The sequence below is a fragment of the Mesoplodon bidens genome (assembly GCF_964165515.1).
Source record: "Mesoplodon bidens genome assembly, chromosome: 14".
Classification (NCBI taxonomy): Eukaryota; Metazoa; Chordata; class Mammalia; order Artiodactyla; family Ziphiidae; genus Mesoplodon; species Mesoplodon bidens.
This window is the reverse complement of record NC_138170.1, coordinates 88,095,671-88,121,529: the sequence shown is the minus strand read 5'-3', so window position 1 is coordinate 88,121,529 and position 25,859 is coordinate 88,095,671. Positions and strand designations below refer to the sequence as shown.

General features: G+C 53.0%; 1 protein-coding gene across 2 annotated transcripts in view; it reads right to left on the bottom strand.

Annotated features, from left to right (window-relative positions):
* Positions 1–555: 555 nt before the first annotated feature.
* PXDN (peroxidasin) overlaps positions 556–25,859 on the bottom strand; it is a 64,790-nt gene continuing 39,486 nt past the window's right edge. For both annotated transcript variants that reach the window (XM_081255096.1, XM_081255097.1), the window contains 15 exons: positions 25,291–25,460; positions 19,674–19,946; positions 18,500–18,616; positions 17,213–17,371; positions 16,342–16,454; positions 15,477–15,633; positions 12,797–12,905; positions 12,081–12,238; positions 9,515–11,018; positions 6,707–6,841; positions 6,191–6,399; positions 3,738–3,858; positions 3,430–3,562; positions 1,492–1,602; positions 556–942 (listed from right to left, as the gene is read on the bottom strand). In XM_081255096.1, coding sequence (XP_081111222.1) covers positions 823–942; positions 1,492–1,602; positions 3,430–3,562; positions 3,738–3,858; positions 6,191–6,399; positions 6,707–6,841; positions 9,515–11,018; positions 12,081–12,238; positions 12,797–12,905; positions 15,477–15,633; positions 16,342–16,454; positions 17,213–17,371; positions 18,500–18,616; positions 19,674–19,946; positions 25,291–25,460 — 3,589 coding nt within the window. In that variant the 3' untranslated portion in view covers positions 556–822. The remainder of the gene's footprint in view (positions 943–1,491; positions 1,603–3,429; positions 3,563–3,737; positions 3,859–6,190; positions 6,400–6,706; positions 6,842–9,514; positions 11,019–12,080; positions 12,239–12,796; positions 12,906–15,476; positions 15,634–16,341; positions 16,455–17,212; positions 17,372–18,499; positions 18,617–19,673; positions 19,947–25,290; positions 25,461–25,859) is intronic.

Genomic DNA, 25,859 nt, shown 5'->3' with positions numbered 1-25,859 from the left:
TCCCGTTGGATGAAGACTCTAGAGCACTGTGGCCCTCCCGTGGGCTCTGGTGGGACAGAGCGCGCGCTGGCCGTGGCTAACGCTGGCCGTGGCTAACGCTGACCGTGGCTAACGCTGGCCGCGCACGTCAGTAGGTACCGTGGTGTGGAGCGGAGGGTTTTCACAGCTGGTCCACACCAGCCAGCGTGCGTGCAAGTTACAGGTGAACGCAGACCTGTTCTAAACGCGGCTGAAAAACCTTCCAATCCCGGGTGAAGGAGTCGGGAGCCGCAGGACGGGCTGCTGCTCCAGGCGGCGGGGTCATCCGCCCTGTGGGTCCAGGTGATGCCCTGGGAGCTGCCGAGGGCCGGGGCTGGGGGGATGTGCTCACTGCCCAGACCAGTCACCCAACACGCTCCGCAGCCACTGCTCCGTGTGCCAGAGACTGATTTTCTTTCAAATCCCGTGTCCCTCCTCTGGCGGCTCCACTCTGCAAGCTCCTGGTGCCAGAACCAAGTGGGACTTTCAGTTGAGAAGAAACGGTGATATTAGGTGAAATCAATTTAGGAGCCTAAATGATTTAATTGTGCAATTTAATAGTAGCACCAATTTTTCATTTAGAAAAAATTAAATAAAAACCTGAGAAATCTAACATGAAGTTAGGACACGTGTCTGCTCCGTGGTCTGTTGGCGAACACTCTGGCCTGAGCCCCCTGGGCGAGTTCCGACACGGCTCCGTGCCGTGGCCCCGAGACGTCCCAGCCTCGCTGTCCCGTCCCCTGCACTGCCCGTTCCGGCCTTGCTCTCCAGGGGACGAGGGGGAAGCTCAGGGCTCAGAGGCACTCAGGGCTTCTTCCCCACGGAGTCTCCCGGGCAGACAGGACAGCAGGCCCCGCCGACCCTCACGGGTGCTGGACAATCGGCCGGCTGGCAAGTCTCCACGAAGCAGGTGACCTGCCCGTCCTGGAGGAGAGACGGCGCCCGAGCCCGTCAGTCCTGGGGACCCGGCCCCTGCATCTCACCCCACCCCCAGCTCTGACCTCCCACTGGGGACCCCAGGATCACGTCCCTGGGTGTCAACCAGGAGGAGGGCCGGCTAGAGAGGAACTGGGAGGACAGGGCTGTGCCCAAACCTGACAACGACCAGGGACACCGGACGGACCCCTGCTCCTCCAGGGCCAGGGGACGAAGTCCCCTCCCCATCTGCACCGACCCGCCCGCCGTCCTTCCGTCCTGGCTCCCAACCCCACCCTGAAACTCCCGCCCAGCCTGGGCAGCGGCCAGGCCCCTCTCCCCCGCAGCCACCACTGCCCCCTCGGTCCACTTGCTCCCGGACCGAGAACAGTGTGGACAGACCCGCGCTGACCAGGGGCAGTGATGTCCGTGTTGACCTTCAGCAACAGCTCTGGGGGAAGAGCCCTGAGTTCTCAAGGGACGTGGGAGGGGACCCCACAGCCGAGCGCCCTGACGGCCCTGCTGCCTGCCCAGGTCCCCCGCGGCATCCACACTCACGCGGCATTCACAGACGGTGCAGGGATCCCGTTTCCACATGGCACCGTCCGCGCGCGAGCTGCCGTCTGCATCCACGCACTCGGTGCTGAGCCGAGACTCGAGTTTCTTTATCTGCGGCAAAGCAGAAGCGCTGGTCACTGGGACGCGGCGGGCAGCTTGGGGACCGCGCACCTGCTCCCTCACTTGAAACGATGGCTCACGACGAACGGGGACCGAGGTGAATATTCTAAAGCACTTTCCTGGAACCTCAGATTTACTCGTTAGGCAGCTGGTAGCTGTTTATCCAAAAGCTCCATGACAACAGCCTGACCTCCACCGTGTCTGAGGCCAGAAGTGCATGGACTGTAAATACGGTGAGTAGTCGGTAAAGAAGAGAAGAGAAACCTTAGAAAGAAGCAAAGAGAATGCCGACACAGGACCGGTGATGAGAGCATTCTGCACCAGCTTCACAAAGGAGCTCTGGGCTGTGACCAGCTGCTGACCCCGACGCACACCGGCCTCTGCTTGGGACCACCCTCTTGCTGGGAGGGAGGCGCTGACAGGGTGAGAGGGGCTGGAAACCCTGGGGCCTGTGCACCGTGGAGGGCCCGGCAGCCCCGGCCCATTTCCCTCTGGGATACGTGAGAGGAGAGTAAACTTCCACCTCGTTTATTTAGCCCATCGTTCGGGTTTTCCGAGTCTCAACTGACTGATAAACGAGGTGTGGGACGGGCACCGCCGGGCGTGGGGTGGCCAGCCTCTCACCACCCCGTCCTGCATCCCCCGTCTCCGGTCAGCCTGACCCGTCTGTGCAGAGCGACCAGGCCTCTCCGCCGCTCCCTGGGGACTCACTGGGGTCGACTCTCAGGGGTCAGGGTCAGCCGTCTGGCCCTGGGCACTCATCCGAGGGTGCAGCCCCACCCTGGGCCCTTAGGACACACTGTGCGGTCAGCTTAGGATCTGCTTGGGTTTTCTGTCTCCAGCTCCAGGCAAAGGGCTTCTTGTCCAGGCCTTGAACCCAGCAGGAGGCCGGCTGGGGTAGGCCCGCCCAGGCCCGCCCTCCCCCCGCCCCCCCCAACTGTGGCGAGTCTGTTAGCACCTGAGGCTGTCAACTCTGTCCCCAGACCCCGAGGCGGGAGGAGAAGCTACAGGGCAAGCACAGGGCAGATGCAAAGCAGCCAGCGCACTTCCCCCCGGGGCTGAACGGAAGATACAAACGTCTCCCAAGCCCGCGGACTGAGACCCCCAGAAGCAGGACGTGGCCTGCACCACAGATCCCCCACTCGCAGGCCTGTCTCTGGAAGATTCCACAGCATCAGAAGCCCTTCTCACTAACTCACTTCTGAGATCTGCATGCGTCCCGTTAACCTGAGATCTCACTCTTCACTCCCACTTAGGTGACATCACACTGAGACCCTCGTACAGACATGGCAGGGGTGGGGTGCGGAGGGGAGAGCATTCATTGTCTGCAAACCCTGCAGACCCCCAGGGAAGAGCCCCGGAGTACGGACGTGCCGGTGGCCTTCTGGCATCCAAGGGGACCCGACCTCCATCAAAACCTCCTGATCCCCCCTGGGAGCAGAGGTTTAACAGTCATCCCCGAAGAGGAGGCTTTGGGCAGGACTTGAGGTTTGAATTCTGCGTGGCCCTGAACCAGAGCCCCTCACAGCCAGTGCTCGGGGGGAACCCGCGCTCCTCACCCAACGCGCCAGTGGGCAGCCCATGGCCGAGGGTCCCCCGGTCCCAGGAAGTCCAAGGGCAGCTCAAGGTGGCCCAGCTGGAGCCAAGCCAAAGAGAAGGGCCGAGGGACAGAAGTGACCTCCCTGGAGGCTCCAGGACCGAGGACCAGGGGCGTGTGGGCAGCATCTTCCTGTCACCATCACGGGAGAAACACACACCGGGCCCAAGGGTGGAGAGGGGCCGGGCAGGCCGGGGAGGTGAGGATGGGGAGTGCCCAACCTGCTTCCTGAGGTCCCTGATGGTCTTCTGCATCTCCAGGACAAACTCCCGGAAGTCGCTGGTCCCTGCTACAGGTGGGCGCTCAAAGGCGGTGGCCGAAGCGTTACTGAGCCTCGTCCCAGGCGTCCCGGCTCTGCTTGGGAGAAGCAAGGGAGACTCAGGACACAGCCAAGGGTGTGCGGCTCCCGGGGCCGAGGGCGGGGCGTGTGGAGTGACTGCATGGGTGCCCTCGAGGCACCCCCACCCACCCACCCAAGGGCCAGCTGGCAGGGTGCACGGTCCAGGGTCCTGGCGGGGCCCGGCCGTACCTTGGCATCTTCCCAGGCCTCGCATCCGTGGCTGGCTCGTCCTCCCGGTAGCTGAATTCAAGGGACCGCCTGCCTCGGAAGTGGTAGGAGAACGCGTTGAACTGCCCCCGGGTTCTGCAGTCTGAGGGCAAAGTGCAGACACGTTAGGGTCTCGACTCCCACGAAGGGGACATTAAGAAGAGCTCGGCAAGTCTCACTGTCCTTCCTGCAGGACACACTGGGTGCTCAGGTCGGCAGGGGTGGAGGCAACATCCCCACTCCCCTTGCCCTCCCCTCCCCAGGTGAGCGGCCTGGAGCCCCCCAACCCCCAGTGTTCCCCCCTGACGACACCCTCCTCTGGGTGGAGCATGCGCCTGCTGTCCTGCCCACACGGGAGTTGTTGGTACTATTTCAGTAACTTCTACAGTGATCTCAAAAGTGTGTGCATGTGTGTGTCTTCCTTTCCGTGACTCATCAGTCCTCACAGAGAAGCTGAAATTCATAACTTTGGTCAAGAGAAAAAGACACGCATCCTCCCAAGAGCAGCTTCTTAGGTTTCTCACGTGTGCAGGTTTCGTATTGGATTAAACAAATATACAATTAAGAGATGAAGCTTAAGAAAGTTTGGGTTAAGTGAGTCTTTTATAAACACTGAGGTGTTGATAACAGCTACCGACATTTGGTTCTGACAAACCATAACTCTTTTCTTTCTGCCACTTTTTAGATATGGCTTTTGGACTAAAATAAAAACAGATAAAGCTTATAAAACATTCTTTAAGTTTTGTCAGCTGAGGGCTATGCCTGCTATTTTTAAGAGGAAAAGAATCCAGAAGAAAGGATGTCAGAAATTGCATCAAGTGCCTAAATCTCTGACCGTCCAGCTGAAGCAGGAAAAGGCTCTGGGCTGTGACACAGAGGACAAAGCCTGGATCCAAGATTCAGGCTCTCAGAGGACTTTGGGGTTTTGGAGCAAAAAACCAGAAAACCTGTCCTGTTCCTTTCTAAGCAGCTACAGGGAATCTATCTGGTAAAGTTATCAGAAAATGAAGTTTCTGTATTTGAAAAGTAGGACTGGCTTTTCCCAATGATTTTCAAAGAGAACAACTGTCTGCAAACACAAGAATCAAATTCTCTGCCATATGTGTGGAAACCTGTTGTGACCTTAATATACTAGTCAGAATATTTTTTTAAAAAAGTGAAAAAAACAAAACAAGTTCCCAACAGCTATAAAAATGAGAAATTAATGCTTTGGAAACTTGGGCATGTAGTGAGCAAAATTTTAATTTTTATGTGAATTCTCCTACAACGTTGCAAATCGTATTCATTATATCTATACTTAACATGTTACGTATTCCATCTATTAGTTACATACACCATACATATGCACAGAGAGAAGCCACAGACACAGAATCACATCAGACACACTCACTCACACACACACACACAACGTGCATCAACCCAGATTTCAATACTTACTAATGAAAATAACAGCTCATTAAAATTAATTACTAGCAAGAACCTGGCCAGGGCTATTCCTGCGGAAATAATGAGGTGGAAAAGAAAACTCTGGTTTCTGCACCTGGTGTCCACGGGCATTGCCGGCCGAAGGCTGAGGGCCGGGGGCCGGGCTCTGGGCCCTCCTTGCCCACCTCACCCGCAGGGGCTGTGTGGCCCGCGCTGTTGCCCCAGGCTCGGGTCCCCACTTCCTCACCACAAGAGCGGGGTTACCCAGAATGGGTCCTCAATGTTCCCCCCATTGCAATGTTCCCTGGGTCTCTGATCACAGTTTGAATAAAACCAAAATTATGTTCCAATGAGAACATGCCGTCGAGGTTAGCGACGACCCGGCTCAGGAATGCCGCGTAGGAGCCGCCTGGACGGCGCATCCAGAAGCAGCCGCGGCGGCAGGACTGGCATTGCCACCTTCCCGGGCTCCCAGGTGCCTGGGTGAGGCCACCGCGCAGCCGCCTGTCCCTCTCCACGTCCTGAGAAGGTGTTTTATAGCACATTTCTCTGCTTACACAAGCTCTTCTGGACATTTAGAACACATAGCGCACATTTTTAAAAATTAAATTTGATGTCTGGCAAGCTTTTCAATCTGTTTCTTGTTCCTATTTTATCTGCGGGTACAGACAGGCAGGCTATCAAATGCAGACGTGTGGTAGGTTTTAAAGAAAAACTGGGAGCTAATAACCTCATTAAAGTGTTGCCGTCTGTTTCTTCTACTTCGTAGTTCTCATTACTAACTCCTATCTCTTGGCATTACAAATTCTTCAGAATCATGACTTTAATTATTCTTAGGTTCCACAGTACTGCTCAGTAGGGATACTCCAGAATTTAGCAACCCCCTAGACCTGCCTGGTTCGTTTGTGTTGTCACTGCTGTGCTGATTCCAGCCCGTGCGTTAGCGGGGATTAAGCTTCCACCCAAAGGAGGATGGAGCCCGGTGAGCGGCAGGGCCCCAGGACGCCCACCTTCACAGCAGTCTTGCCACACGCGGAGGTCCAGCCGGGGGATCTCGTCACAGCTGCTGTACCCGTGTGGGAACTCGGCCACTCGGAACACGTCCCTCTGCACACGCGTGATGTTGTCTGAATTGTCGCACACGATCCGGGCCAGCGACGTCTGCTTGATCTGCGTGAGCTGGGCGGGGGTGAAGACCCCCGGGTTCTCATACCACAACCTGCGTTCCCCAGAACGAGAGCAAGCTCAGGGAAAACATGAAGCGCAAAAGCCCCAGGGGGCTGGTTAAAATATTCCTCACACTCAGTTGCGCCAGCGATGAGACGTAAGTGGTTCAATTAGGTTATCACTTAAAAATGGACTCAAACGTTACTGTGAGCCACTCAAAAAACAAAGACCAAGAAACCTGCACTAAAACCAGCAGGGGCCAGCTCCTCTGATGGACCAGCACAGGCCACTTTCCAGAAACACTACCCGGCACATGGCCACCTACTGAATTACCTGGCGGCAGGTGCATGTGCATTTACCTGTCCCCATCCCGTAAGCGCTTGAACTGCGTGCTCAGCAGACACATCAAGGTAGGCCCCAGACGGCTGCCGGGGACCAGGTCCTCCACCATGAGGGCGGGAAACAGGTCGATGTTGAGCGGGGAGCCGTATAACCTATGAGACCAAGTGGAGCCTTAAATTCACTGAGCAAAGCTGTACGTGGTGAAGAGCCCAGCAACCAGGGGAAAATAAAACCCTCACGTCTTATCATTATTTGACGTTATTCAGATCTTCACTGAGTAAAATCCACTTATCTTTTTAAAGCATCTATCCATTATGTTTTAAAGATATGTTCCTATTTCCCGTTTATATACGCATGATAAAAAACACATACAGATATATTTATTACATAAAGCTTAGAGAAGCCAAGAAAACACAAGGAAGGAAATTTCCTGACTGTTTAGAGACAACTTGACATCTTAATGTAAACCCTTCCAGTGTTTTTGTCATAGATACATAAAAGAATAAGCTACATACAGCTAAAGACACATTTTCAAAACAATACTGGGATTCTACCATATTTTGAAAACATACTTGCTATGAAGAAACTACTTACTAAGTAGAAATCGCACAAAAGACTAAGACAGCAAGGTTTGAATGTTCAAGAACAAACTTTTTCATCCAATTCTTCCAATTCCTTAGAAATAAACGCTTACAAGCAAAGAGCTGACAAGTTCTATAACATCATTCTTATCTAATCTCTCCTGACACCCTCGGAAGATGATAATGGCTTAGTTTCAGCTGCCATACAAAGCTCCACTGGACCTTTTAAGTGCGTCCTGTAATTGAGACGCCTTTTCCACCTGCTTGGATTAGGGGTGCTGACTGCGGACAGGGCTGTGCTGGGCCGTCCTCAGCACCCCCCATCTCAGGAGCAGGGTGAGCGCGAAGCTGCCGGAAGGGCGTTCAGTCCGAGGACACGCCATCCTCACTCTCCCAAGTTCAAGGACGTTCACACTGAACTTTATCCAAGTTCGAGGATGTTCACACTGAACTTTAGTTCAGATGGAAACACAGTCAGGAAGAGCCTTGCGAGTTTGGTTCTCCGCCTGCAGGGGCTTTTCCCAAAGGAGACACCCTGTTCCTGGGCAGGGCCCCTTCTGTCTGCCCCCGACCCCCGGGTGATTGGCCACACAGGTGGGCCCCACAGACCCCAGACCAAGGCAGGGCACCCTCCTGCTCACAGCCCCCCAGCACAGGCCACACTCCCCCCTCGCTGTGCACCCAGAAATGGACAGATCTGATCGGATGCCACTAACACAGGTGCGAGCACACGCTCCCTTAAGCCCCGTCTAAAAGCCTCTCTTCCCTGACAGCTTCACTGGCCCACAGCTGGGACCCACTGTCCCGTGTCGTCACTCTGCCTGGGCACCTGTCTCATCCCCACTCGGTGAGTCAGGCCTGACGCAGAAGAGGGTAAACGCGTGACTCTCCTGGGGGTGGGTCATGTTGACTGCCTCCCCAGGGCCCCTGGAACTCGAGGTCCAGGGCCCCCAGCCCCCAGCAGCGCTGAGCTGGAGAGCAGACGGCTTGACAGACGCTGGACAAAGGAAAGAAACACTGGGAAAGTGATCTCGTCACTCTGGACAAGAACAGTGGAGGATATTCAAGCATAAAGAATACAGACAGTCCACACACCCTAGCTGAGCAGCCCGTGCCACGAAGGTCTCTGTACCGGGGGAGCGTGCGTTTATGTACCGGGCAACCTGACACTGTTATGTAAACGAACACCGGATCATCTTAAACTGTAGAGCATGACGTGCACTTATTCACAACTTGCGATAAACTACGAGTAAAAGTCATTTTCTCCGGAAGGCACAGGCCAGGCCCTAAAGAGAACATGCCTGAACCGCGGGGTTAAGCGTGTGACTGAAGCATCAGCAGTTTACCTCCTAGTGAGCAGGAGAGTCCAGAAAATGACCCAAGTGAGCCTTTACAGAAAAGTACTTTTCCTTTTTAAAACCGTTCTTTCAAATGGGCAAGAACATTCTGTAAGTGCACAGTGACCAGTGGGCTACAGGGGACCCTTGTGGGAAAACTCTAGTGAGTGGTTATTTCCACTAAAGACCCCCCCAGAGAGACTGGAACAATTAGCGAGAAAAACAGGACTTAAGGAGCCAGGGCAGACTGGACACGAGAGGGGCGGGGGCGGGTGCATCGTGAGGACCCTGTCTAATCAGCGATCTGGACGCAGAGATTCTGGGGAGGAGGCAGCTGCTACAGGCAGGAAGCCCCGTCCCGCCAGACCCCGGCCCCTCGTGGCTTGACAGGGCCGGCCTTGGCTTCTGTGGGCCCACGGAGGAGGGGCTTCCCTGGGGTCCCCAGGGGCCCTACCCTGCACACTGGGCGTCCTCCAATTCCATGCCCCCGGCCCAGCGAGCCCTCTCCCAGGAGCGGGGAGGCTGCTGCCTGTGACCGATGGGGGTGCAGGGGACGTGGCGATGGGCCAGGGTCTGGGGGACAGCGGGCTTAGGGAGAGGACTCCGGACAAAGCCCCACAGCTGGGGGCCTGCCCGTCCTGTGGCGCCAAGGGCTGGCGCTCAGGATCCCGAGGCTGTAGCGGGGTCTCTTCCCCGAAGCGCAGGCGGGCTAGTCCCGTCCTGCCCGACGATCTCATCCCTCCACACCCCTCCCATCAGGCCCGCCGGACAGGGCCCTCATCTCTGAAGTCAAGCCTCAACCTGACCCCTCCCCATCTCCGCATGCCCCCTGTCCCCGAGGTTGCACAGACAGACACTCAAATCCAGGGACCACAAACCCCTTGGGCTGCACCCCCCCAACACCCACCGTTGCAGCTTCTCCCGGATCTCGGGGCTCTTGATCTCGTTTTTCAGGTCCTCGAAGGTGTGGGCGGCCGACAGGTTGCAGTAGACACGGTAGTCATGGTAGGGCGGGATGCCGTGGTCGCGGCCGCGCTGGATGTTGATGGCGGCCAGGTCCAGCGCTACCGTGTGCGCCATGGAGAAGAGCCGCTCGGTGAGCTCCGTGTTGAGCAGCTGGGACGGCACGCGCATCTTGCCCGGCACGCCGAACAGGCCGCGGAGCAGCGGGTCGATGCCGCCCTCGTTCACGATGCGGAACGGGGAGAAGAAGGCCTTGTGCAGCGGCACGTGGCCGTGCGCCACGGGCTGGAAGTTCTCATCCAGCCGCTGCAGCAGTGGGTTGACCAGCGTGTGCCCGAACCGGAAGGCGGCCGTGGCGAAGGCGTTGGAGATGCCGGCGTTGGCGCCCGGATCATAGCCACGGTACTCGCCCAGCATCTTCATGCCCGCCTCACCCAGTACCTTGGGCAGCCAGTGCCGGTAGGTGATGTGCTGCACCTGCGCCCCGACCACCTTGCGGGCCTCGTGGTAGACGGTGTCGCCGTCCCAGTGCGGGTTCAGCGCCAGCAGCTCGGCGGCCACGCGGTTGTGCTCGCGGAACCACAGCGTGTGCATGCTGGTCAGGCCGAGCTGCTCGTTGGCGCGGTGGTCGCCCGCCAGGAAGCAGGGGATGGGGCTCTCGTTCTCGTCACGCATGCACTCGGTGGGCGGCCCGGCCGCGAAAGGCAGCAGCGGCTTGCCCGAGCGCTGCACGATGCCCTGGCGCAGCAGGCCCCGCTGGCTGGCCAGGTCGCGGATGGCGCGGGCCTCGTGCTCGGAGCTGCCGTAGACGTTGGAGGCGTCAATGTAAGAGGTGAGCTGGTTGATCTGCTCGCGGGGGTACACGGAGTTCATGAGCAGCGACGTCATGCCGCTGCCGCACACGGGGCTGGAGCGCACGAAGAACATGCAGCGCGCCCCGCTGCGCGCCCGCGGGTCATCGGGGGGGATGGCCACCGAGAAGCAGGGCGGGTCACTGCTGCACGTGGAGCTGCAGTGCTGCCCGTCGGAGAAGCGGGCCTGGCTCAGGGCCACCACCGTGGAGTCCAGGTCGTGGTCCAGGAACTGGCCCCACTGCATGAGCATGTGGGTGAACTGCTCGTCTGGGGTGATGGCCTCGGTGCCGATGAGGGCCGTGGACACCAGGCGGGGCATGGGCAGTGGGTGCCCGTGGTAGTGCCGGCCCGGGTCGATACCACGGGGCGTGTTGAAGCCGTTCTCGTACACGGCCTTGAGCAGGCGCTCGAAGGCGGTCAGCGAGGCGCCCCACATCGGGTGCTGCAGGTTGTTGCAGGTGCCGTCGTGCGTCCGGTACTTCTGGTGAAAGCACATGTCTGAGCAGTTGTTGACACGCCTGTGGGCCGTGCAGCCCGACAGGTTGGCGATCAGGCTCAGGTACTGCGGGGACACGAGGTCGTTGTAGTGGTAACCTGGACAGAAGGTGGAGACACGCCTCAGCAGCCTGGGCACCAGGCAGGCACGAGCGCTGTCCTGCGGGCCCTGCCAGCTGGGCCTGCCGGACCGAGCAGCAGTGCCGGGACCCAGGAGAGAACAAGCAGGGAGGTGAGGAAGCTCCAGCAGGAAAGGCTGGGAAGGACCTGGCACACCAACTCCCACTCCAAGCTCTCCCGGACCGGGCGCCTGGGGCTCCACACGCAGGGCCCGCGCTCCCTACGCTCCCCACACGGCTGCGGGGTGGTCACCACGCATCTCGCTTCTCCCTTTGGGACGGACTCCCATGTACGTTTAAAGAAGACAGGTGGCAGCTCCCCTCTGCAGAGGACAGTGTCCTAAGCACCCACATACAGAAGCAGTAAAGAACCGGAGGTGAAATTTCCCAGGCTGGGGAGAAGCAGTCAGACACACAAGCGCTGGAGGCCTGCACAAGAGAGGAGCTTTGCAGGGACAGGGCACTGGGCTGCCGTCGCCATCTGGCGTCGGGCTCAGACCCGAGAGCCTGGCATCTCCCGCTTCCCCAGAGAGAAGGGCGAGGCTGGCACGCCTGCTCTGTCACAGCTGCCCTGAGAAAGTCCTGAACGGCTGAAGAGCCAGCAAGGAAAACGCTTCCTCCTAAACACCCTCTGGGCGCTAATCCCCCTCCGGCCCTGCAGAGGCTCGCTGGCGGGCCCCCTGCCCCCTGCCGCAGCGGACAGAGGAGGGGGTGACTTCACCCTCACCGTCTGCGCAGCACCTGCTGGGGCTCCATCAGCGTCCTCTCTAGCAGCCCCAACCTGGACCCACGGCCTCCGAGGGGCTCTCCTTTGTCCAGAGACCCCAATGGTCAGAGCCCGGGGGCCAGGACAGCACGACCACCCGTGCTGAGCACATGTCAGGTCACCACCGGGTCTCCCATCAGACCTGGGGAGCCACAGGCCTGTCCCAGCTCAAGGCAACCGCACGTGACCGCGATCATCACAGACCCCGGGCCCGACCGGCTGGACATCGTCACGGGGAAGGGATCTGCGGGGTGTGGACCCCGCCCGGGTACTGACTCGTTCCGTTCAGGTCCACCATCAGGCCGTGCTGCACGTGCTCCTGAATCAGCTGCAGCGCCCGCTCGAATATCTCCCCGGCCCGGGCCTGCTCCACAGTGTAGGGGTCCCGTGGGTACCGGAACAAGGCCAGAAGGTCATTCGGGGAGCGCGGTCGGCTAGCGGGTGTTTGGGAAGAAAAGGGAAGAACGGAACAGATGACTGAGAACAAAGGTCACTCGCGCCCAAAGGGGAATTATTGCTCTTAAATATTTCTGTGGCTACGTTTCTACAGACACAACATATCGTACCTTACTCATCCCAAGCGGAAGGCAACAAAACAAACGAACAAAACCAAAAGACACTAAAAACAAATAATTAATTACGTCAATAGAAAAAACCACCAATATACTATTTCAGTTCAAATGCAGAAAGAACACTTTGGAATTGCCAGGATGAACAAATGCACAAAGGGCTTATGAAATAGTTTGTTTTTGCCAAATCACTGAGTAACAAGCCAAAATAATGAGTCAAAATTGTTTTTAAATGTTCTATTTGTGAATCATAGTTCAGTTTCTACTTGGAAAGGAGTATCTTTCTGTTATCTTAACCCCCAGCAAAGTTAACACCAACACTGTTTATGATTTTCAAATTAAAACAGTGTTTTATTCCCATCAAACAGGTGAAAACTGCGTAGGAGAATCACCCTCTGAAGCCCCGCCCGCCTCTGCAAATACCTGTCAAATAAGTGCGTCCGCGTGGAGTTTATGGCTCTGTCCACCGTCGCGATTGCTTCAACGATGGACGTGGCTACAAATGGGTCCCCGTTCCTACTGACATCGGGAACTAGGAAATGCGAGGTCACACATCACCGGAAAACGTGCACACAAGTGAGTCAGAGAAGAATGTCTAGACTCTATGTCACTTAGACTGAGGCATACTTTTCTCCATTGTTATTTCTACTTTTCACACCAAACCTTAAATTATTTCATCACAAATTCTACGAGAAGCTGTTTTCAAACTGTATGGAAGTTGCAGACGCTTAATTTTTTAAATCATGGGACACCCCACAGAAGGACAAGGTAGTTGTAACTTAAAACACTGAAGTTCTTCTACCAAAGCATCGCCCAGTAGGGGAGGCGTTGACTCAGGCCCACCGGAGCAGCTGCCCTGCTGGGCGGAGAGTGTGTTCCTCCCATCAAAGGCCGACCTGCCTGGGTGCTGGATCTCAGCCCGCTCACCCTCCGGAGACTCTAGTCTCCCTTCATCCTATCCCCTCAAGGAAGGATCAGACATTCTTACACCCAACATGTGTGCATGTGGGCACGCACACACACACGACATGTGCACACACATACGTGACCATATATGCACACACGTAACTATACATACATGCACATATGTTCACACACACTCAGGCACACTGGGATAAACCTGACACCTATGAAGCTATGACTCCCTTTCTACTTTCCTCTTTTCATTCCTTTTTCACTTAATAGTGATATTTTTCTAGAGTTTAGAGTTTGCTAAATAAAATAAACTTGTTCCAACCAATCTTTTACCTTTATTTTTCAAAATGTCTCATGCCAGGTCACCAACAACATGCATTTTAATAAATGGTATCCTTTTCCTTCTAAATACTCAATGCTTCTAGAAAATCTGACACAGTTGAAAATGTCCTTATTGAAATGTTGCCTTCACTTGATCTGGGATACACATCCCTCCCTCCTGGAATACACCCCCCTCCAGACTGGGACATATGCCCTTCTGACACCGACCTCAAACAGAGCCCCAATTTACTAATTTTTAGAAGCTAATTTTTTATGCCACGTGTTAGACAAATGGACAGAATAATGTTACATAATTTTATTACCCTAATATTTCATTAGTACCAATGATTTAAACTGACTTTGTTTTTCTTCAAGCAATGATCACAGAAAAATAATCCCAAAACACTTATGTATATGCCTTAAAAAAAAGGGTAATGGAAATTCACTAAAATGTTCAGGGTGGTTATTTTTGGGGAGTGGGATTATGGGTGGGAGATTATTTTTAAACTTTACATATAACTAATTCATGTTAAAGTAACATTATTTTTCAAGTATAAAAATAAACATTAATTGAAAAAAACACTGTTTTTAAGTCAGGAGATTCACCGATTTAATTTATAATCACTTCATACTCTAATATAATGGGAAAATAAGGTCACTTAACATTCCCCCCTCAAAAAAAAAAGGTTTCCAGTTTTGCCTTTACTGTTGTCTGCAGGTGCCCACAGGCTCCAGGCACCGTGCAGGGAGTGTGGAGTATGGGGTGTGAGGTGTCGGCATATAAATTAACCACACCCAGGCAGGTCTGAGGCTCACCAGCCCTCGGAGAAGGCAGATTAGGTGATTAAAGTGGAGAATGCAAAAACGCACATGCAGGTGGAGGATGTTTCCTGCGGGAGGAACTGGGGGATCGTCCAGAGGAGGGGCCTGGGTGTGGAGGCTCTGTTACCCGAGAACTCAGGCTTTCTGTGCTGGGGGGCGGGAGGTGAAAGCGGGGCACAGAGAGAGCTGGAGACAAAGTGCAGGTTTGGGTCGAACTGTAAGACTTTATGCAGGGACTTCCCTGGTGGTGCGGTGGTTAAAAGACTCCACACTCCCAATGCAAGGGGCCCGGGTTCAATCCCTCGTCAGGGAACTAGATCCCACATGCATGCTGCAACTGAGAGTTCGCGTGCCGCAACTAAGGAGCCCGCGAGCTGCAACTAAGACCCAGTGCAACTAAATAAATAAATAAAATATTTTTAAAAAAAGACGTTATGCAAAGCTACAGGCTGTGCATTTTACCCTGTTGGCCCAGAACACATGGAATGTTAGGAAGATGGAGGTGACACCTGGATGGACCAGATGGTGGGGCTGGAGGGGATGCCCTGGGTGAGCTCTGCAGGCCAGCACAGAGCCGGGGTCTGCCTGGCTCTAGGACCACCAACCAGATCCAGGGAAGGGAATGGTCCTTGACTATTTGGGGGTTTAAAATGAAGACTTAATACACGCCAGGACTGCACGAGGCCACACACGCCCAGAACAGAGGGAAAACAGAGTGAAGGGGCCGGGACTCTTTCGCAGCAGTAACTACGTAAGTGCTTTGCCAAACGGTGACAGTAAATTACATGCTGTAGAATTTGAGGGGGTTTGGGTGACCACTAAACCAACCACGAAACCCAGAGCGAGGAAAGATCTCCAAGGGCACGACCACACTGCCTGCACAGCCTAGAGCAGCAGGAGGAAGGACGGCTGTGCCTCTCTGGGCCCCGCCCACCTCCCTGCAAAGTTGGGATGTGCTGTCTTCTGGTAACGCCCGAACCCCCAAACCCCCTGCTTTCCTCGGTCGCCTCCGACCGCGCGTGGAGCATCGGTGCCGCGAGCTCACCGTTCACACTGAGCACCATGCTGACCGCTGCCTGCCCGATCGTGTTCCGGGCCGAGCACTCGTAGCGGCCGGCATCCACAGGCCCCACGTCGTGGATGGTCAGGAATCCCTCGGGGCTAATGTGAAATTTCCCACTTTCTGTCACCTGAACCCCATCCTGGAGCAAGGTAAATGGAAGGAACAGTGGGGTCAACCTGAGGAGCAGAGGTATTTTCCCTGGAGAGCGGCACCGTGTGTCAGGGCCTCACTAACGGATCCACCACGGTGGCTGTGCTGAGACCCGCCGGCGCTGGGAGGAACTTGCCCGATGCCAATTCAAGGGGCTGAACTTCTCCCACCTGCTTGCGAAAGACCCAGAAAAGCTTAAGACCTCACTCTGTGGGACCTCCCTGGATCTCTGGGGTGCGCGTGCCGGGGCGTGGGCACAGAAGGCAACCTTCGTGGGACGTGTACTGGGGTGGATGGTGTGGGAGAAGTCAGGATGCCTGAGCCACCCCCGGCGAGGCCGAGGCTGCAGGGCCCTGAGGACCCGCACTTCCCTCCCGGGGAGCCACTGCACGACCTCCAGGGACAAGTTTCATATTAAAACACTTGCTTATAATGAAACACTGATATTCATTTCTTTACTGGGCTTAATAAGAACAACACAGAGAAATGAAACAACAGGAAACCTTCTCTAGTGATTACGGGACCCAGGATCTAACAAAAGGGTTTTCTTTGCTTTTGTCACCAAGAAGGACTCATAAAGGAGCATGTCCAAAGTTTGTCTCATTTTGTTTACACCATGGCTGCCTTCCAGCTACGGGGGGTCTGGAGAAGCAGCGGGCAGGGGCAGCTGCCCCCAGCCACACGCCGCAGCCCTTACCTTGTTCCAGGTGATAGCAGGCTCAGGCTCTCCCTGAGAGCTGCATGGCAGCTGCACGCTGCTGCCCACCTCCACCGTCGTGTCACTGGGGATGCTGGTGAACACTGGGGTGACTGCAAGGCAAGGGACACGGGCTGACACATGTGGAGAGCCCGGGAGGCTCCTGATTTGTTCCAAAAGCTTCAGGCGAGCAGAGGCCCCGCCTTCGGTCCGGGCAGGCCCAGGGCACGGAGCGCTCCCGCTGCAGCTGCCGGAGTGAAGCAGCCGGACGGGACCGAGGGACGGTCCAGGGCTGCCACCCTCCACCTACATGGCAGGATCTGGTCTGTCCGCACGGCTCCGGTCTGCTCGGGGCGGCCTGGGGCTGCCAAGTCCAAGCACCGCCCCCCACCAAGAGCTGGTGACGGGAGGAAGCAGGGGACGGGCTGATGACCTCACCCACGGGCCGCCCACTGTCCTGCCTGCTTGGCACCGGAGGGCAGACCCAGAGCCCATCAGCCGGAGCTGACCCAGGTTCCGACCCCCAGGGACCCTCTGCAGGCAGCCCCCCTCCGTGCCCACCCCCCAGGTCATCACCTCTCCTGCCTTCCTCTTCCGGCTCTCAACAGGGACCCGGGGCCAGCAGGAGGCAGAACCTGACGTCCAGGAGGACATGGGGGCCTGTTCCCGGGTCAGCCGGTGCTGCTGGGTCCGGGGCCACCTTGCTCACCCCCAGGGAAGGCAGGGGTGACACAGTGACATAACGTGACCTGTGTCCCACAGGCGGCAGTGTCCTCACAGCCGACATGGGAGAGACGGGCTACGACCACGGCCTCGGATGCGAGTCCGGGGGACGGTCCATCGCAGGGAGCGGTGCAGGACCACTGCCTACCTCGGGGCTGGACTGTCAGGTGCGCGGTGACCCTCTGGGAGCCGATGATGTTGACGGCCTGGCACTCGTACTGGCCCTGGTCGTGCAGGGCAACGCCCGAGATCCGAAGGGTCCCAGATGACAGGACCAGGTGCCGTCTGTCCACCGACAGCTGGCTCCCTGCAAGGCGGGGATGCACTCTCAGTGACAGGGATACGTGGACACGAGCCTGGCCTTAGAGGTGGGAGACGGGAGCCTCAGGGTGAGGCAGAACCCTAACTCAGGGACAAAGGGGTCGCAGAGCTTGTCTTCCCCAGATCTGGCCTGGAGTCACCGTCCCGGCCTTTGTCACACACCTGTGCGTGTGCGACAGTTCAGGGACAAATAGCACACAGACCCTGCCCCCCCCGCCCCAGACTCTCCAGAGAAGGAGCAAGGGGCAGGGACCAGGGCGTCGAGGGCTAAGTAAGAAAGAGCCAGGGTGGTATGCAGAGTCGGAGACAGGGAGAGGCCGGTCCCAGGCTGGGCATAGAGGGATGGGGGACGGAAAGGGGACGAGGGCTGGGAAGGGGTCGTGGGCTGGGAAGGGGATGGGGCTGGTGCTGTTTAAAGACAAGCAGCTCCCCAAGTAGGGATGAGCCTCTCCTCCCGAAAACATGGAGCTCTCCTCTCATCCAGGTTGCTCCCAGGATCCCTGGAAATGGCCCCTCAGGGGCGGAAGGGATGGTGGTGCCCTTTGGTCCAGGGCTTGTCACCCCCTCGATTCCAGGGCAGACCCTGATGGTCCGCCAACGCTGGCACCTGCCTCTCTGCAGCCTTGCCGGCCAGGCTGCTGTTACCCCCCGGGGTGACGGGCTGGCCTTCCCCACACTGTGTGCCCAGGAGCTTCCCAGCTAGAGAAATCGGCTGGGGTCCCACCCAAGGAATTAACGTGGTCAAGTCACAACACCTGTTGGGGAACAGCAAGAGAACTCTGGGAATTCAAGCGAGAAAGTCATATATACAGTACATATATTCTACCACCAGTTTCTAGAAAGTTCTATCTGCACACTAGTAAATCTGCTCCAGAGGCTAATTCAGTGCACACTGAAGGCGGGACCCAGACTACTCGGGAGGAGATGGGCCTGACATCCAGGTCCTCGGTGCGGACAGGTCTCCTGTCCTGTGTGTGAGGGGGTGGCCCGTGACTGGACGTGCCCGCAGCTCTGGGTCACGTCGGGTTCAGCCAGCGCCGGCCTGCCCGGGGGGTCCGAGTCCCAGGAAGGGAAGGACAGAGGGAGTGGGTCGCCGTCCTGCCCGACAGCTCACCTCCTTTCGTCCAGGCGATGACCGGCTGTGGGTAGCCCTTTGCCTCGCAGTGGAACTCAACTGTCTGACCCTCGATGACGGCTCTGTCCTGGGGCGTCACGGTGAACTGAGGAAGCGCTTCCGGAGGGAAAGACGTTGGAAATGCAACATTTAGGAGACAGCTTTGGGCGAAAATGCCGTTTTGAAGGCACACCGCCCACCCTCAAAGAGTCCTACCAGGACCCCGACTGTGGGTGCAGCATCCCGAGCAGAGGAAGATGCCGGAAAGTGAAAAGGAAGAATACCAAACGCTGGGTGCTCCTCAGCATCACACTGACAAGTGTGCAGAAGACTCTTAATTTAACAGCACTGAGGCTACAACACAGAACACAGGTAATGACCTACTTCAGCTCCTGGAAGGGGCCTGACTTGAAGAGATTCATCCCACTCCTCAACCTAAACTAATATTTGCAAATGGTATAAAATGTCATCTAGCGCAACTGTGCATAGTGACAGGAGTTATTTTATTATTACTGGGTGAAAAAAATTACAGAATAATATATGTAATATAATTCCATTTCTATAAAAGCAACAACCACAATCAAAAAAGGTAAAAGCCAGTGACATGACTGCTTGGTCATACGTGCAAAGAAAGGGCCAGAGGACGGATTAAGGACCAACTTTTAGTGACGTGGCTTCCACTGGGGACAGAGGGGAAGGAAAGAACTCATTCTCTGCATTTCCCGCGTCCATGTTGTCCCAGAGCTTCTTAACCAAAGTCCCGCCTGGCAATTGATTTGAAAACTAATAAATTTATTACAGAGTCAATTAAGGAATTTGGAAACACACAGCATTAAGTCTTAAACTACACATATTCTCAGACCCTATGTCCAAAAATTGACCCTAAGGAAATTCCAAGACGTGTGTAAGACATACTGATTCCGTACACGCAGGCCTTGGTGAACTGGCATGCGTACCCACATTCGTGTGGGGAACACAGCCGAAAAATAAAGCTCTGACCACCTAAAGCCTGCACTTGGTAAATAAACATATCACCAAGTCCCCCCGAAGGTCAGATGTGATGGGAGATGATGAAGCCTGGACTGGAAGACCAGGCGGAGCCCGCAGAGGGGCTGGCTCGAGGGCAAGCCAGGGAGGCTGCGGGGAGCCGGGGCCTCTGCGTGGATGCTCTCACCTTGGACGATGATGAAAGCCGTGGCATGGATGCTGTCCACGGTGTTGGAGGCGAAGCAGGTGTACTCGCCACTGTCCTCCTGTTCCACGTTCTGGATGTAGAGGCCGCCGGACGGCGTGATGCTCACCCGAGGGTCAGCGGGCACGGGGGTCCGGTCACCTCTGGTCCAGGTGATCCTCGGTGGGGGGTGGCCCGTGGCGCTGCACTCCAGGGTCACACTTTCCCCCACCAGCACCTCCGTGTTCTGGGGTTGGATTACAAAAGCGGGGCGAGCTGTCACAGGAAACACAGATTCAGAATTAAAATCCTCCAGTTTAGCAAACGTTTTTGCTTGGGGTTTCTATTTTCATGCTATTCATTCTAGCTATTAAAGTCTAAAATAAGTAAAACAGATACAATACAATTGCACACTTTGTCTCCTTTCTTTTTTCAAGAAATGTGCAGACCACAAAGAGGGTCCGTGGCCTCGGGTCAAACCACCATCAGCAGCCCTAATTGACTGATTCCTTCTTCAAACATGGATCAAACTCTGCAGAAGTCTTACTTTTTTTTAATTCTAAATGTATTATGTCAGTCTTTTCAGTAAACCTTGCTAACAGTTCTTATTGGTTATAAAACATTGTTTTTAAAGGGTATTTAGAACATATAGAAATAACAAATTTCCCTCATAGAAAGAAAAATACAAATTAATACTCTAATGAGATGGTTATAATTATGATTACAATGAGATAATTTTTCAACTCTAAATCCAGAAAAAAAAATCCATACACTTATTATTGAGCTTGTGTGTTGAGCACGTGAAGAAACAGAACTCTCACACGTGGGTAGCACAAGTTGCCACGGTCCACCTGGACAGAAACATGGCCACATACATCAAACCTAAAAATTCCTTCACCCTTTTATCCAGAAATTACTCTGCTAGGAATGTACCCCACAGATATCTTGTTGGCCAAAAAGTTCGTACGGGGTTTTCCATGTTACAGAAAAACCCAAACGAAATTTGGCCAACCCAATATTTTTTACTGGCTTGTAAAACAATATATGTACAAAAAGGGTTTTTTATTACTGTGTTATTTCTTCAGGCTGAAATCCTGACCCACAATTTTCCAATCCAAAAAGCTCCAAAAATAAAATATTTTTTCATAACTTCTTTCCTTGATCTCTCTAGCATGAGGCTACTCATAATCTTCATTTATTCCACTTACTGTGAACATTCATTCAGTTTGCTATAGGATCTTATATATTGATTGGGTGGGGCATTATCCAAGATTCTGTGACAGTTCAAGTCAGTAAATGGATTATGTACCATGTGGCCCTTCTGAAAAAAAATCCCCCAATGTCCACATTTCAAACCACCTCTGGCCCAAAGGGTTTTGGATAAAGAGATGGAGACCTGTGACAGCAAAAGATTTGGAATAGACTTCATGTACCCCAAAGGGAACGGGTTAAATAGATGTTTCACCTGGATAATGGGATTCCATGCCACCACCCATAAAAAGGGCAAGAGTAAGGAAGTCCCTCCTATGTTGAAATGAAAGGTCTCTAACATCCAGTAAGTAAGAAGCAGCTCTGGTCTTGCAGGCACTGGCAGTATTTTCTAGAAGGAGGTTGGATGGAGGTGGGAATTACGTGGACCAGGGAAGGAGACAGGAAAGGGACTTCTCTACATCTTTTCTCGTTTGTTCATTTTTACTTTTTATTTTAATTTTTAAACTGCTTTATTTTTTCTTCCAGTTTTATTAAGATATAATTGACATACAGCACTGTATAAGTTTAAGGTGTACAGCATAATGATTTGACTTACATCAGTGATTTGAATTACAGTAATCACCAAAATAAGTTTAGTGAATATCCATCACCTCATACAGATACAAAATAAAAGAAAAAGGAAAAATATTTCTTCCTTGTGATGAGAACTCTTCGGATACTTTCGTTTATTTTTAACCCCCACTTATCACATATCTAAGTAACAGTGGATCACAGAAAACACAGAAGTGACATTTAATGTTAGCATTTCCAGAGGATGGCAAACTGGAGATGTGGAGCCACATACAGGGACAAGAACCAAAGGCAAAGCCCATCTTGAGGCATTGGCATGGCCCTGCAATTGTACATGTGGCTTGTAGGACCCTTAGGAGATAGAAAGATGAGGACACCCCAGGATGAGAGTCAGACAGAAAACTCTAGGACGGGTACCCAAAATGTTCCACCATCAGTACGAGAAAGAGAAAGTCAGCTCCTACCCCCCAGCCTCCCGCAGGGAACTCTGCTGAGTAGAAGGGAGAAATAAACCTCATGTCAGCCTTTATCAACCCAAAGCGGGTTGTCACATAGGTCTGCTGTCTAATTCACACTACGTTAGGCAGAAGGAAAGTGACCCCAGTGGAAGAGCTGAGATGCAGGAAGAAATAAAAAGAACTAGAAGTGATAATTACACAGTACAGCTAGACAAACATTAACAGTACAACATAACAACCTTTTATATGTTAAAAAACAGAACTCAGCCTAGAAACTAAGGTGGGTAGTTATATTTGAGACAAATGTAAAGACAGTAACTGTAACGTTGATAATTTAAGAATGCATTTGAAATTTTTCTAGAATACCCACTTATAGAAAAGAAATAAGGTATATAACTTCCAAACTAGAAGTAGGAAATAGAAGATGAAAAATAATTATTTCAAAACAAGGCAAGAAACACAGAAAAGGTTGGATAAATTATCCAAAATAAGAGGTAGAATTTATAAATCTAAATACATTGCTAACCACAATAAATGTATATGGACTCATTTTTTTTTTTTTTTTTTTTTTTTTTTGCGGTAGGCGCGCCTCTCACTGCTGTGGCCTCTCCCCTTGCAGAGCACAGGCTCCGGACGCGCAGGCTCAGCAGCCATGGCTCACGGGCCCAGCCGCTCCGCGGCATGTGGGATCTTCCCAGACCGGGGCACGAACCCGCGTCCCCTGCATCGGCAGGCGGACTCTCAACCACTGCGCCACCAGGGAAGCCCGGACTCATTTTTAAAGTCAGTGTGAGTTTTTTAAAAAAAAATCTAGCTCTATGCTTTTACAACAAACACCCAAAATATATTAATATAGAAAAAGGTTCAGGGACTTCCCTGGTGGCGCAGTGGTTAAGAATCCACCTGCCAATGCAGGGGACACGGGTTCGAGCCCTGGTCCGGGATGATCCCACATGCCACGGAGCAACTAAGCCTGTGCGCCACAACTACTGAGCCTGCACTCTAGAGCCTGTGAGCCACAACTACTGAAGCCCGCACGCCTAGAGCCCGAGATCCACAACAAGAGAAGTCACCACAATGAGAAGCCTGCGCACTGCAATGAAGACCCAACGCAGCCAAAAATAAATAAATAATTAAAAAAAAAAAAAAAGAAAAAGGTTCAGAGATAGAGTCACAGATATAAAAAACAAACTTGTGGTTACCAGGGGGGAAGAGAGGGGGAGGGATAAATTAGGACATTGGGACTGACATATGCACACTACTATATATAAAATAGATAACTAATAAGAACCTGCTGTACAGCACAGGGAACTCTTTTCAATACTCTGTAATGACCTATATGGGGGAAAAAATCTAAAAAAGAGTGAATATATGTATAGGTATAACTGATTCACTTTGCTGTACACCTGAAACTAAGACATTGTAAATCGACTATACTCCAGTAAAAAACAAAAAACAAACAAAAAAAAACGTAAAAAAGAAAGGTTCAGAGCAAAATGTTGGGAAAAGTATAGCTGACAAACACTAATCAAAAGAAAGTGGGTTGCATCTATATAAAATCAAAATAACCTTAAGGCAAAAAGCATTAATAATCAAAAGTTTAATTCATGAGGAAGATTAAAAACTGCAAACTTATACGCCCCTAATAACAGAGCTTCAAAACAGATAAAGTACATTTAGCCCTTTGTGACTCATGGAGACTTACAAATGGGTCCATTATCATGGTGTTGGCAAACTTCTGTAAAGGGCCACAGAGCGTATTTTTTGGGCTTTTCAGGCTGTAAATCTTTGCGTGTGATTATGTTCCAATAAAACTTAATTAATAGACATTGAAATTTGAACTTCATATAATTATCATGTATTCTAAAATATTACTCTTGTATTCTAAAATATTACTCTTAAGTTTTTCAATCACATAAAAATGTAAGACACATTTTTACTTCAAAGATCTTGGAAAAACAGGCAGTGGTCCAGGTTTGGCAGCCCCTAGTCTAGGCTGGCAAGCTGCCACTGGCTGACCCCCTCACTCTGCAGTGACATTCCAGTCACGGATTGTAGGAGACCCTCCACGTGCATTTTAGGGAGCAGTGCCAACATGCACAGACTAGTGTACTAAAGAAGGCTCTCGTTCCCGAGAAAGAAACAAAATTTCAGATCAAAAGGGGTTAGATTTGGAACTCTCAGGCCACAGAGAGATTTTAACATTCCCATCTAGGGATCAATTATCCCGCTAACACAGCAACTTTGCTAAGGAAGTGCACTGTTTATGTTCTATTACTCCCTTTTGTCCTCTGACATATACCTACAGAACTGCACCGCTCTGTTCAATATTTTGTGGGTTTCCCTGTGCCTTACAAATAAAGCACAAGCTCCTTCTGTGACCGGGAGCTCTAACTTATCTGTGGTAGATTCATAGCCGTGTGACTTTGCAAAAATGCTGGACGTCTTGTTCCACTCGGGGAACATGGGATTAAAGGGCTTTGCTGTGGCTGTAATATATGCACTGCACTGCACTTTCCCTTGAAGGGAAATTCAACAGCTGGGAACTCTCATTCATCAGTAAATCTTGACTGTGCCTATGCTGGGATGAACCAAGTGATACGAAGGTCTTGTACTAGGAATCTAATCAGAGAAACACACAAACCACTTATCTTGGGATTGAGGGTACTGCAATGCCCTGAACGATGAAGCATGAGGGAAACACAGACCCTGGCCCACCTACACGAAAATGACACAGGCCCATGGAGGAGGCCTAGCCACCTGTGCTCTTCCAGCGGCCAAGGGGGACCAGGACCACCCTGGACTCTTCTCCAAGGGCCAGCGCCTCTTCTGACCAAAGATCTAAAAGTCAACATTTCGACAAGGGCAGGGTCTGTAACCTGGTGGGACCCAGGCCAATCAAGGCCACAGCTATGCTGCCTTTGGCTCAAACAATCTTTTCAGTTTAGGTGCCAATATTCTAGACCTGCGAATTCTGCATAAAAATTCAGATTTCTGGCTTCTTTTAAAATAACCAAAGCCCTGAGCACAAGAGAGAGCCCACTACCAACTGGTAACAAGTGAGAAAAGCCCCTGGGACCAGCGTGAGCGGGAGGTGTCAGGGGACGGGGGATGTGTCTGCCCAGGTGTCCACGGCCCCTCTGGACTGTGCTCCCAGCAGCGCCTGTCTCCACTGTCCACTCTGAGTGACCGTCCTGGATTAGGGGTTGATGGTGGACCAGGGCAATTGTCGGGGGTCACCTATGACCCTGAGCTGACCCTGCTGCAGCAGCTTAAACGGGAGACCTTGGTGTTTGTCTGTTACCACCAGGTGCAAACAAAGAAGGGAGTGGGCTGGGACGAAGGCGGGCTCTAAGTGTCTGAGTGAGCACTCAACGTACCTGGAGACCCGAAGTACCTGAGGGTCACCTCCTGCGTCTTTACCTCTCCGGCCACGTTTTTCGCCATGCACTGGTAGATGCCCTGGTCTGTCTCCCGCGTGTTCTGGATCATCAGGGTCCCATCGTCCAACAAGTTCAAGCGGGAATCTGTCTTCATGCTCAGCTCGTTACTGTAAAGACAGACCTGGCAGGCTCAGTCTCTGAAAGCACAAGGAAACACCTAGTCCCCCGGGGGGGGGTGCTTCTGTCCTGGCGCGGGAACCCCAGCCTGGAGGCATGGAGCACCTGGAGATGTGGGGCCTTAACTCGCCTTCCTGGAACCTTTCCTTCCCAGCAGCCTGACTTACCGGCATTTCTGGGAAAAGTGTTTACGTACTGTGCTTATTTGCATCTGTAATTAACTCACATATTCACTTTTATCATTTACATGTTCAACCTACAAATGTTTCAAAGTGGCCCTCATTCCAAAGGGAAAAAATGAACAGAGTGGAAAAAATTCACAGGAAAACTTTCCCTTCGTTTTTGGCAAATCCATTCGAGACAAAGGAGTAGAAACATTTAAGTTATTA